This window comes from Homarus americanus, unplaced genomic scaffold (assembly GCF_018991925.1).
Source record: "Homarus americanus isolate GMGI-L3 unplaced genomic scaffold, GMGI_Hamer_2.0 scaffold47967, whole genome shotgun sequence".
Taxonomy (NCBI): Eukaryota; Metazoa; Arthropoda; class Malacostraca; order Decapoda; family Nephropidae; genus Homarus; species Homarus americanus.
The window spans coordinates 1,424,662-1,437,751 of NW_024731965.1; the positions used below are offsets into that span (position 1 = coordinate 1,424,662).

The following is a 13,090-nucleotide window of genomic DNA, read 5'->3' on the forward strand; positions in this document are numbered from 1 at the left end:
ATATATATATATATATATATATATATATATATATATATATATATTTTGTTTACTTTTAGAAAGGCTTTATTTAAACTAGAATAGTTCAGTAGCTGGTGTTTATACTGAATGGATTGGAATTACTTTTTACAAAAATTATGTTATGTTGATGTATACCAATTGATTTTTGTAACAACAGAGTCAGAACACAACAGATGGGGAGAAAATTAAAGAAATGAAAAAGGAACTGGAAGATGCGAGACGGAAGCTGAAGGAACGAGGAACAGTCGAGGCAAACAGAGCATTTGAAATGGAAGAGTTAGAAATAAATCTTCGAGCAAGTGTAGAAGAGCTGCAGGCAAGAGTAAGTAGATTTGACACTGGTGGTGTGAAATAGTAAGTTGTTTGCATTAAGAACTGTATAGTATGCTCTATGTCTTTAGTTAGTTACTTACACTGATATAATATCTTCCTGCTATACTCTATTTCTTCCATTAAAAACTGAATATATAAAAAGCTCCTTCATGAAATGTATGACAAACTTATAAAGTGGTACAGGTCTGACATTGCTTGTAAACTTAAGTGTAGTTTATAGTAATGATTTATATCTCCTTGGCAAGGGGGAAGTAGCAGTGTGTGTGTGACTATGTATGCTGGCTACAGAATTACATTCCATCTCCTTGGATATTATTTCTCGTTTTCCTTCATTTGGCGATAATTTTACTTAACCAGGGTTTTCAAGAAAACATCCTCATTGCTAAATGAAGCATACCTGTACATTTCATTGTTGATTTTCCTAAGCCTAATAGAGTGCTAATCATTGGCCACTCGACTGGAATTTTTCTTTACTTAACTTAGCTGATGGTAAAGTGAGCACCAAGCATAGTTAGCTGCTGAACCTAGAGTTATCACAACACTTCTTACACCAATTTTTGATTATATATATATATATATATATATATATATATATATATATATATATATATATATATATATATATATATATATATATATATATATATATATATATATATATATATATAAGTTAGAAGGTCGTTTTAAATCCAAACCATTGTTTCAATGGGTTTTTGGTACTGGTTCCAGCTCACCGAAAATTTCCTAAATTCAACAAAAATGGTAGAAAAGTTCACTTACTTTGAGTGTGTGTAGAAGGCTCCTGGATGATGATGATGATGATGGGATTTAGAATGGGGGTGGAGGAGAAGGAAGAAGAGCATTGGGGTGGAAGAGAAGTCACCCCATTGCCATTTCACCCATAAAATTTTAGCTCTTGGTGTAATTCAAGATTATTTTCTTTTAAATCAACACTGCACTGCATTATATATTGTCAATATGTAAAATATATTTCAAAATGACCAATAATTTGCTTGAAACAAAAAAAAGCTTTAGTTGAAGAGAGTCTCAAGCAGATGTTACCTCCAGTGAAAACAGAGAGAGAAACTCTGTTGCTGTGTTAAGAGCTGGATGCGCGCATTAAACTAGTCACTTTACCTTCAATTATGTTCAATAATTGTTAAATGACTAAAAATTGAATATTAAACTTTAAAATTATTGAATAGTATAAACTTCTTGATATTTACAAAATAGTAAGAATTTAAGCCTAGAACCGATTAATGTATTGGCGGACTGATACTAAAGCTGTTGCCGGTCAGTGCAAGCGAAAACATGTTGGTCGGTTAGTAAGAAAGTTAACACGAAATTTTTTAGTTAACGAATTGAAGATCCTTATGGAAGGCAGTTCGTTAATCAATTACGTTAACCGAGGTGTTAGTTAAGCGAGGTCTGTATATATATATATATATATATATATATATATATATATATATATAATATATATATATATATATATATATATATATATATATATATATATATATATATCAGTTAGAAGAAAACTAATTATACATTCAATATAAAATATATTTCAAAATGACTCCCTTAGAAAAACAACGTTTTGTTGTGAGATCAGCGATCTAGCCTGTGAGCTAGCTGCCATTCAGTTAAACTATTCTGTATCCTTTACAATTACGTTTCACAATTGTTAAAATAAAAAATTGAATATTAAACTTTTTAAAATTATTGAATAGTATAAACTTCTTGATATTTACTAAAATAGTAAGGAATTTAAGCCCTAGAACCGATTAATGTTTTGGCGGACTGATACTAAAGCTGGTTGCCCGGTCAGTGCAAGCGAAAACATGTTGAGGTCGGTTCGTAAGAACTTCGTTAACCGAATTTTTGTTCGTTAACCGAATTGAAGATCCTTATGGAAGGCAGTTCGTTAACCGAGGGGTCACTGTACAATATCTTGTGACTACCAAAAAACACTGGATTACCCTTACAACCTGTGGGTTTTTTCACGATACAAAATACCATGTTCTTCACCAATAATACCCAGAGAGAGAGAGAGAGAGAGAGAGAGAGAGCTGCTTCTCCATGTTCCAATACGTTTTCACTAACTTATTTCCATTTTGTTTACATTCTTTATTTAAACCACTGCAATATTCTCACATTGAAAACTGTTTCACAAAATCATATAATAATGTTCTTTAATCATATCAGTTACTAAAACATATTACAAATCAGAATAACAAAACATATATCACAATCTTAAGAAGACTTTAACCTTCACAGTGATTATAGGGTGTCAAGAGAAAACAAGACACTTAATGGGATGACTGAGGAAAACATAAGTACATAACAGTACAGTACATATACACTACAACTCATAAATCACTACTGTAATGTGATACAGGTGATTAGTTATTATCTCTTGTGCAAAATATATGATGTTTATATTCAAATTATTTGCTGTCTTGCAAGGATTCCAGCAATGTAAGTTATATTCTCCTAAATTTAGTCTGTGATATTATATAAGATACAAACTTAAAGCCTATAACCACCAAACCCTGGCTGGGAGGGGGGAGGTGGGGTGACAGTGACACATTTGACTGTTGGGGCCGAAGGTCTATAGCGCATCTTTTCTCAGCTGAGAAAAGATGCCCCGCCCCCTCCCCAAGAGTTACAGTTGATTGGCTGTTGCAAACCTGTCTGATTTTGTCCTGAAGTAATGATGTATTTCGAAATGAGTTTATTCATAATCGTTGGGATGGCCGTTTCTGACGAGAAAAATATTTAGCAAAATTATATAAAGATACATACATTCATTATTTGAAACAGGAGCAAGTAGGAAGTTTATCAGAAGTATTATACATGAATTAACTGTCAAACTCTGGTAGCAAATTCACGCTTTCGGAGGATGCATTTAATATATATTCTTATTTTTACCCACAGCGCCGTGTAAATAATGCTATTTCTAACCACACTCTGCAAAATGCAGTGTACTTAGCAAATGCTGCAGCTTCTCAGAATGGGGGGGGGGGGTTACTACTAAGAGCAGAGACGTTACCGAGTACAAATTCTGGCTTAAATGTCATGTACACTAATAATGACACGTTCCTTGATAAGAGAGAGGAGTTTGAAACACTACTAAGACTACACCAACCAGATATTGTAGGAGTCATCGAACTGTTGTACAAGAACAGGAGAATCGACCCAGAGGAATGTGAGTTCAGTATGACTGGATATGACTCATTTACGAACCTTTCTCAAGAAACTTGCATGAGGGCTTTGGTTATCTATGCTAGGCAAGACCGTAGAGCCAGCCAGGCGAGGATACAGGGAGAGGATGTTTTTGAAGGGTCAAGTGGTGTAAAATTAAAATAAAGCGAAGGGACTTTCTTATTGTTGGGTGTATCTACAGATCCTGAAACTGTGGCCCACTAAATCAAAGGAACTAAAGAGCCTTAGTAGACAACGTGGCGATGCTCAACCCTAGCCACCTCCTTATCATGGGGGACTTTAACTATGGCGACATCGACTGGAGAAACGAGTCCACCCCAAATGACTTGAATAGCCTTGCCATTCTTTTTGTAGAAACCCTGAGAGATAATTTTCTGTTCCAACATGTTAGAGACCCAACACACTACAGAGGGGAGCAAACACCCAAGCCACTAGACCTCATCATAACAAACGAGGAGGGTATGGTGGCCAAACTGGAACACCTTGCCCCAGTTGGCACCAGTCACCATCCAGTGTTGTCAATCAGATTTAACTGTTACCTAGTTCAAGATAAGGCCAGTCCAAGGTGCAAATATTACAAGGAAAACTACAACGGGATGAGGGAAGAGATGAGGGATATCAACTGGCCTGACTCATTAAGGTACAAGAACGCAGACACTACGCTGAATATCATAACTAGTAAAGTGACCCATCTGATCGATAAATATATACCCAAGACCAAACCCAGTGCCTCTAGGAATACCAGGGGATATCTACACATGAACCACGCGGCGGTCGACAAAGTTAAGAAGAAAACCCAGAAATTCAAGACGTGGGTTGGGTCAAACGATGAGCAGGACAGGAGGATGTATGCAAGAGCCAGAAACCAACCAAAGATAGAGTGTAGAAGGGCTGAAAAGGAGTTCCAGAGGCTGGTTGCAAGCGAGGTCAAGTCAAACCCAAAGACATTTTACCGCTATGCAATGTCGAAATTAAAATAGCGAGTAGGAGTATTAGACCTGAGGCTTGAAGATGGTAGTTACGCAGATTCTGACCAGGATAAAGCTGAGGCATTGAACAGCTTCTTTTCCACGGTGTTCACAAGAGAGGATGCGAATAACCTTCCTGCAGTTGAGGACAGACGGTTCGACACAGCACTGACCCACATTGTGTTCACAGAAGAGGGTATTAGAAATAAACTGTCAAAGCTAAAGGTCCATAAGAGTCCCGGCCCTGACATGGTGCATCCTATAGTGCTAAGAGAGTTGTACAACAAGCTTGCTGGGCCCTTGAAAATCCTGTTTTGTAAGTGCCTGGATGAACAAAAGGTCTCCAGTGAATGGAAAGTGGCTTATGTGAGTCCTGTCTTCAAGAAGAGCGATCGTCACTCCACGAACAACTATAGACCGGTGAGCCTGACCAGCATAATATGTAAAGTACTTGAGAGTATTATCAGAGGTGCCGCAATGGAACATCTACTACGAAACAACCTTGTAAAGGATTGCCAACACGGTTTTATGCCGGGGCACTCCTGCTTAGCACAATTGCTCAAGGTATTGGATATTTGGACCCATATTCTGGAACGGGGTGGTAATATCGACAATATTTACCTAGATTTTGCCAAGGCTTTCGACAGTGCACCCCACGAAAGGCTGAAAATCAAACTGGAAGGGTACGGAATTCGGGGAAATGTCCTAGTGTGGATAGAAGACTTTCTACATGACCGCAAGCAGTGTGTGGTGATTAATGGCACAAAATCATCATCCGTACCTGTTACAAGCGAGGTACCACAGGACAGTGTATTGGACCCGCTGTTGTTTGTTTGTTTTTTCATAAATGACATGCCTGACGTACACTCCTCCATACAAATGTTTGCCGATGACGCCAAGTTATTTCGGGAAATCAAGAACCAGGCGGACTGTGAAGAGCTGCAGAAGGACCTCTGTGGGCTCCAAGAATGGTCGAAGAAATGGCTGCTGAGATTCAATGTCACGAAGTGCAAGAGGATGCACCTGGGGCGTACCAATGGAAAGGAGGCGTATCATATGTTCCAACGGGATGAAGAAACTGCACTATTTGAGACTGAATGTGAGAAGGACCTAGGTATGTATGTTGACAATGAGCTGAAGTTCTCGGGCCATTGCTTATAGAAGGTAAATCAGGCAAAATTATTGGGTCTTATAAGAAGGTCGTTAAGATATCTAAACGGTCTCTCCCTCGTAACGATCTTTAAGAGTGAAGTGCTTCCCCATCTGGAGTACTGTCACCCCATCTGGTCCCCGTGATATGCTAGGGACTGTCAGTTGGTTGAAAATGTTCAAAGGAGGGCCAGCAGACTGGTGCCTGCACTTTGGCACCTCAGCTACCCTGAGAGATAAGGAGCGCCTGAACTTGCCTAGCTTATACTACAGACGGGCAAGTGGTGATCTAATTGAGGTGTATAAGCATCTCAAGGGGCACTACTCAGTCGAGTGTCCTTACTTGGCGCTGGTGGACACTCGCCTCACAAGGGGTCATAGCTCAAGATTGAAGAAGCCATAAGTCCAGAAAACTGTGAGGGCAAACTTTTTCGGAGTGAGAGTTGTAAACTCTTGGAACAATTTGCCAGAAAGTATTGTGACAGCGCCGAGTGTGAGCTCTTTCAAGACAAGACTTGACCAACACTGGAGCAGGTTCGGGTACATTCAGGAGCTAGTGCATGTCCAGTACCTGCCAACAGTGCGTAACAGAGACGTTACCGATTGCCCAAGCGGCTAATGAGCCGATCAGTGGTGAAGAGGATAAAAGTAAAATGTAAAATTAATAAGGCATACTAAGACAAATTATGTATCAGTAATACTACATAATGCAAAAACAAAATTTTAAATGATCAGAATCACATTGAAATATTACATGAATGTTAACAGAGGCGGGAAAAATATGGATTTGTTTGCAGTTATATTTCCCGCCTCTGTTGACGGTCGTGTAATATTTCAATGTGATTCTGATCTTTTAAAATGTTGTTTTTGCATAATGTAGTATTAATGAGATTTAATTTGTCTTAGTATGCCTTATTGTGGGTAGTATGAATTTGCTACCAGAGTTCAACAGTTAATTTATGTATAATACTTCTGATAAACTTCCTACTTGCTTATGCTTGAAATAATGACTGTATGTATCTTTTTATAATTTAGCTAAATATCTTTCTCGTCAGAAACGGTCATCTCAATGATTATGAATAAACTCATTAAGAAATACATCATTTCTTCAGGACAAAATCGGACAGGTTTGCAACAGCCAATCAGATGTAAATTTTGAGGAGGAGGCAGGGCCTTTTCTCAGTTGGGAAAAAACGTGCTTTAGTGAAGTATTTATTTGTTTATTTATGTCCTTTAGAGTGAGTTTTTGTTTTTTGCTTATAAAAGTCACAGAAGTGACTGGGGAGAATGTAATTTACATTGCTGGAATTCTTATAAGATTGAATATAAACATGCTATAGTTTGCACTAGACAAAATTTTTAATAATCATTTAGTACATTATAAAGAGTACATGTACAGTACAGCTTTGCCATTAGGACAGTGTGTGCATGTAAATGAGTAAAAATATATGAAGAAAGTTACATATATTACTATATCGAGCCAAAAATATTAGTTGAAAAACTTTATGTAGACAGAGCTTGGATGGCGGGGTTGGAGTTTTGGTGTGGTAGCGTGTGGTGTGCTATGACCCATTTTGAAAATTTTTGTCTGAAATTGGAAATGGTAGCCTAACCCCGGTGTAATCTGCGTATAGCTTATAGCTGAAACCGCGTAAGAAAAATAAGCGAAAGTTGCGAGCGTACTGTACAGTACTTCACTATAAGCTATACTTCACTATAAGAAATATGGTAAACATGTTCTGTTTTTCAGATAATGGATATGGAAGGAGAAAAAGAAACAATGGAAAATAAGTTATCTAAACAGATGGAACAACTCAAGAATTTAGAGACTAACAACGAAGCCCTGAAGAATGACATAAATGAACGGGAACAAAAGATCAAGTTAATGGAGTCCAGCAGGGATGAAGACCAGGTCCGTTCTAGAGAGAGGTCTACAGAAATTACTGAGAAAGACTCGAGAATACGAGAGTTACAGCTAGAGCTGGATAAAAACGTGAAGGAATTGACTGATGCATCACAACAAATAGAGGCTCTCTCAAAGGAAACAACAAAGGAAAGAACTGAAAAAGAAGCCTTACAAAAAGATATAACAGGTTAGTACAGTATTGATTTTTTTTATTCTGTAAATTTTGAAACTGGACATGCATATTCTACCTGTAAACAGTAAATAAATCTGATGAATCCTAATTTTAAGGTATGCTATTAACAGAGATCCAGGAACAGTTGAAGTCAGGGTCATCAGAAGTCTCGGATCTCTTAGGTGAGATAAGCAAACTGAAGGAACAGCTTAGAGGAACAACCAATCAACATCAAGAAGCCACAGAAAAGGTAATTTGATATAATACTGTATTTGTTTCTGTATTTTCTGCAGATGTGCTAGGCTTGGCATAATACATTTTTGCACCTTATGCAGAGTACTGTACTGTACTGTGTATAGAATTTCATTTGCCAGATAAGCATAATACCTTAAACCACTTTTCATCAGTTTATTGAATACCTCTTGCATTTTTCAGTAGAAGTCAGTAGTACAGTACTGTATATCTCATGGAGAGTTTACAGTTTCACATGCTTATATATTACAGTACAAATATTAATAAAAGGTTTATTGTGGTAATGATGTATATACTGTACTGTATTCTGTAGGAACTTAATTTCTTTAAGATTCTAAAAGAGTTAATTACAACGAAGAAAAATAATTTGATTAAAAAGTATTAATATTACGTACACTTGATTTTTCATAGGATATGCAGTTTATATACAGGTATTCCCTGAGTTATGAATAGGTTACGTTCCTGGTTAGGTTAGGTTAAAACACAACCCTGCCCATAAAAAACAACAATGCAGTATTATCCCATGCATAGCAAAAAATGTAACTACTGTAAATAAAGTGACATTAAACAATATATTTAATGTAAAAATATATAATTTTATTACAGACTTTTTAGCATTTGTAACATGGGGACTGCCTGTATCATTAAAACATCAATTGTAAACTACTGTAGATTGTGATGCACAAACAGCTTGTGAAGAGGAATTATGGTGAATTTTGATAGAGTAACCCCACTAGACAGTAGGTTAATAAGTTCATGTGTTGAGCCCCTCATCAGTGACTTAAAACTTGCTTCACGTGTCATGGAATGCTTGTCATGGAGAAAGTGTTTAGGAATACCATTGTTTTTTTTAAAGGGAATAGGCATATAGAGTTTTAACATTTGAGTAGGACATGTAGTTTTGATTGAGGAATACTGGTTATGAGGAAGCAATATTTGTGATACATCATTTCCTTTATGAATTTCTGAGGGGTGACACAATAGATAATCCTCTAGGATGTGATGTCTTATTTAAACAAGCTTCAATAAAGGGTAGCATCATCCTCACACCTCCACAGTACAGTATATCATCATGTGCTCACCACCTTCCCATCCAGGGATGATAGCTGGAATCTGCTGACTCCAGCTCATTTTACTCCATTTTTGTAGTACTGTACAGGTATTTCTAGACTTAGAGAAGGCATTTGGCAGGGTACCATGTGAAGAAGTAAAATGGGCCATAAGAAAGGTAGGGGGTCAAGGATTGTCTTATTTGAGTGGTTATGGCATTATATGAGGGCTCCAAAATATACTGTGAGAGTAAATGGTGTGGAAATTGAGAAATATGAGAATTTTTTTAGGAGTCCGTTGTTCCGAGTCTCTTCTGTTTATCATGTGGAGGCAAATATCACAGGACATTAGGACTGGTCTGCCCTGGGCAATGTTGTCTACTGATGACTTAGTGGTGGTAGCAGATACTATTGATGGGGTAGTGGAGAAATTTAAGAAATAGAAGGGTGGAATAGAGTCAAAGGGTTTGCAAGTGAATATGATGAAAACAGAAGTATTGATTGGTAGTGTGGGTAAGGAACCCTTGGTGGAAAGTAGAAAATGGCCATGTGCTATCTGTAAGAAAGGTGGGTACGCCAGTGGCCGGAGAAAATACTGTAGTACAGTATTAGGAATATGTTCCTGGCTTGTGTCAATGAGTTCTGTTGTGTTACCTGGGTGACATGATCAGTGCTGGAAGGAGTGTTGAAGCTAGCTGAGTTTCAAGAGTCAGAAGTGGCTGGAGAAAGTTTAGGGAGTTGATGCCTTTATTGATGGCAAATTGACCTTTCCTTCAAAAGAAAGGAAAATGTATACAACTGGCATGAGAAGTTTGATGTTGTATGGCAATGAAACATGGATAGTTAAAGAAGAGGACATACAAAGGCTTGAATGAGCTAAAAGAGTGGCTGGGCATTAAGAGTCCTGATGATGTTTTTCACAGAGGTAGTCTGAGATAGTTTGGGCATGTGGAGAGAATGGATGAGGCCATTTGGGACAAAAGATGCTTGAGTCTAAATGGGGTTGGGAGGAGAGCCAGGGGTAAGCCAAGAATGACAAGGATAGAGGTTGTAAGAAATAATATTCGAGTTAAAAACCTGACGAGAGAGGCTGCAAGAGGCCGTTCACCATAGAGAGCTGTCATCTGGTAATTGTGGCTAACACACGCAAGTGTGGAAAAAAGCTGTAAAATGTTAATGATGAAGATAAATATAAGAAAGTGGAGTAGGCTTAATTTTTATGAATCAATTAAGAAGATTGAGATATTGAGAGAAGTTAAATTTTTTTGAGAAACAGACCAGATTGTTTGTTAAAAGTAATAGATTATGTGCAGGGTCACTCTGTTTTGACTTTATAATTAATGATAGGCCAGTTTGGCATAGTACCTTGAAAACTTAGAGGACTTGGCAAGTTAGTTGCCACATGACAAAAATAATTTTGGTTCCCATTTACTACATGTATGGTTATTGCATTTGATAGTAAACAAGATTATTAATCATATATTTTCTTGAATCTAACGGTTGCAAATACAGTAAATATTTTTACTTTTGCTAGTTTAGCACAGACATCTTAGGTTGTTGTTCCCGACAGTGATTGTTTTGTATCTTCCATACTTTTGGCACAGAAATGTAATACAGTACAGGTCATTTGGAAAGTGTAATTCTGTAAATATGAGACTTGTGTTGATGTATGCTGTGCTTTTGCACTTTTTATGTATTGTTAAAAATAGTAATAGTTGTTCTAAAGGAGTACGTGTACAGTCAGCTTTCAAGCATACACCATTCCCATCTATATTGCATGGAAATTGTTCAAGATCATCAGGATATACGTCACTTGTATTCTTTTTGTATGTTTCTGTCCTTTTATGTGTGTGTGTGTGTGTGTGTATCTGTTGCATGTTCACAAACAGTTCCATTTTTATGAATTTTTTTTGTTCTTTTCTGTAGATTGCGTCACTGGAGAACCATAAGTCAAAGATAGAGGTGGAGCTGCAGACTGCCATTTCTACAGTAACTGACACTGAAAAGAAGCTCACTCAAGTTACTTCAAACTTTAAACAGAAAGAGGAGCAGTTACAAAATTTCATGGTAGGATTTCAATTCTTCTTATTGATTTATACATTATGTGCCAAATATTATATCTGTCATTTGCTTGCTAATGCAGAAAGAGACCATGTAAAAGGTGACACATTTATTGTAGCTTATATTCTGGTGTGCAAGACCATTTTTGAAACTTGAAAAAAATATCCTCAAAAACTGGGTGTCATCATATATGCTAAATATGAACCTTAAATCATATGCTGTACCACATTTTTTACATCACAGTTGCACCTTTAAACTAAACAATGAATATCCAGGAAAAAATATTTGAAGCTGCTGCAGTTTCCTCAACAGTACACAGTGCTACCAAATCTTACTCTCCCTTGTATCTTAAACTACCTTTTATTAACAGTTTCCCTTTAGTGTTTTTTCCTAAGGAACAATTATTATTGAACTAAACATTATTATCCATTTTGGTAAGGGTTTTATGAGGTTATAGTTGTAAACACTCACAAAATAATAAGACAGTGAACACATGTAAGTATTGTTTATAACTTTCATAGCATCTGTTTTGTACTCATCTGAAGATTTGTTACAGCTGCATCTACACCATAAAAAACATCAAGCTTCAAAACATAGCATCCAGTACAGTATATTATTCATCACACCCTTTCAAATATAAATGCATTTTTTATTTCACAAAAATACTGGTAAATAAATAAACTTTTGTATAAGCAGTAAATAGTCACAATTACCAAGACAATATAGTACTGTATTAAACTATGTTGCATAATCTGGGTACTTAGCTGAGAAACTGTTTAAATCTTTTATATCTTATCAAATAACAAAACAAGTTCAAGATAGCCATATTACCTGCACATATGATGCAGCAAGTACAGTATTACCTCTATGCTGATCTTATATAAGTAATATCCCCATTAGCCGGAAAATTTAAATCGGCGTGGATTTTTTCCTGAATACTTTTCTCAATTCCGGGTACACAAATGAGTTTCTGAGGTTGAAAATCAGCTACATTTTCTGGCTAGATTCCCCCCAAATTTTAGAAACTCTGTCCACAATTATCTTTCCTGTGTCTGAGAACAAATTCAGAGGATGAAATAATGTGCAATTTCCAGAAAATTTCTGAGAAAATCCCTCCAATTCTTTATGCTCCTGGCCTGAGGACAAAGATTCCGGGAGTGATAAAAATTTTGTAGTGCTCCGCCGTGTCCTCACGTGCTAGGTGCGTGGGTGGGAAGACTGCTTGGGTAACTTGGGCCTAGGTTTGCACGCTGCAGTTGGCTAATGCTGTGCTGCCATGTGTTTGCATGGGATGTTTGTGATAGGATGATGCATTTCCTACCTTATCTCCTCTAAGTCTAGTTCATGAGGCACTTTTTTCATAGTTCTCTGCCATTTAACAAGCCAAGAATACAATGTTAAAGCAGTGTAAAGTGGTAAAAAGTGATTACCGTTATATATACTATACTGTACTGTACATTCGGTATGTGTGTTAAAGTACCATTTGTACTGGAAAAGGGAAACAAAGGAGTACCTTAGCCTTTGTCTTTATTCAAGACATCTTTCTTTGGGTCATGAGACCCACTAATCCCTCACTCCGACAATGGGTGGCCTGACATTGCACCAGGTCAGTAATATGAGACCAATAAATCCCCCATCCAACCTCCATTGCAAATGAGAGATGAGCTTCTATACAATGGGTGACCTGACATTGCATCAGGTCAGGTCAGTAACATGAAACCCACCTCCATATGCTGAAAAATTTACTCCAGCCATATTATAAAGAATTCTATATTATAATGTAATGTTGTGCTCTGTGTGTTTTGTATTCCAGAATTGTTATATCTTGGATTAATTTGGACATGGGTTAGGCAGCATGGCATTCACATCATTTTACCTTTGGTATTTTATCTGGTGGAATGAGTGAATAAAATTTGGTAATGTCTTTGGTTAGAATCAAACATAATTTTTC

The 13,090-nt window shown here is 36.9% G+C and overlaps 1 protein-coding gene across 9 annotated transcripts in view; it reads left to right on the top strand.

The window, feature by feature from the left end:
- The window catches only part of LOC121868112 (restin homolog), a 273,799-nt gene that overhangs the window by 148,823 nt on the left and 111,886 nt on the right, over positions 1–13,090 (top strand). For all 9 annotated transcript variants that reach the window (XM_042368383.1, XM_042368384.1, XM_042368387.1 and 6 more), the window contains 4 exons: positions 179–343; positions 7,450–7,792; positions 7,909–8,027; positions 11,005–11,145. In XM_042368383.1, the coding sequence (XP_042224317.1) occupies positions 179–343; positions 7,450–7,792; positions 7,909–8,027; positions 11,005–11,145 (768 nt within the window). The remainder of the gene's footprint in view (positions 1–178; positions 344–7,449; positions 7,793–7,908; positions 8,028–11,004; positions 11,146–13,090) is intronic.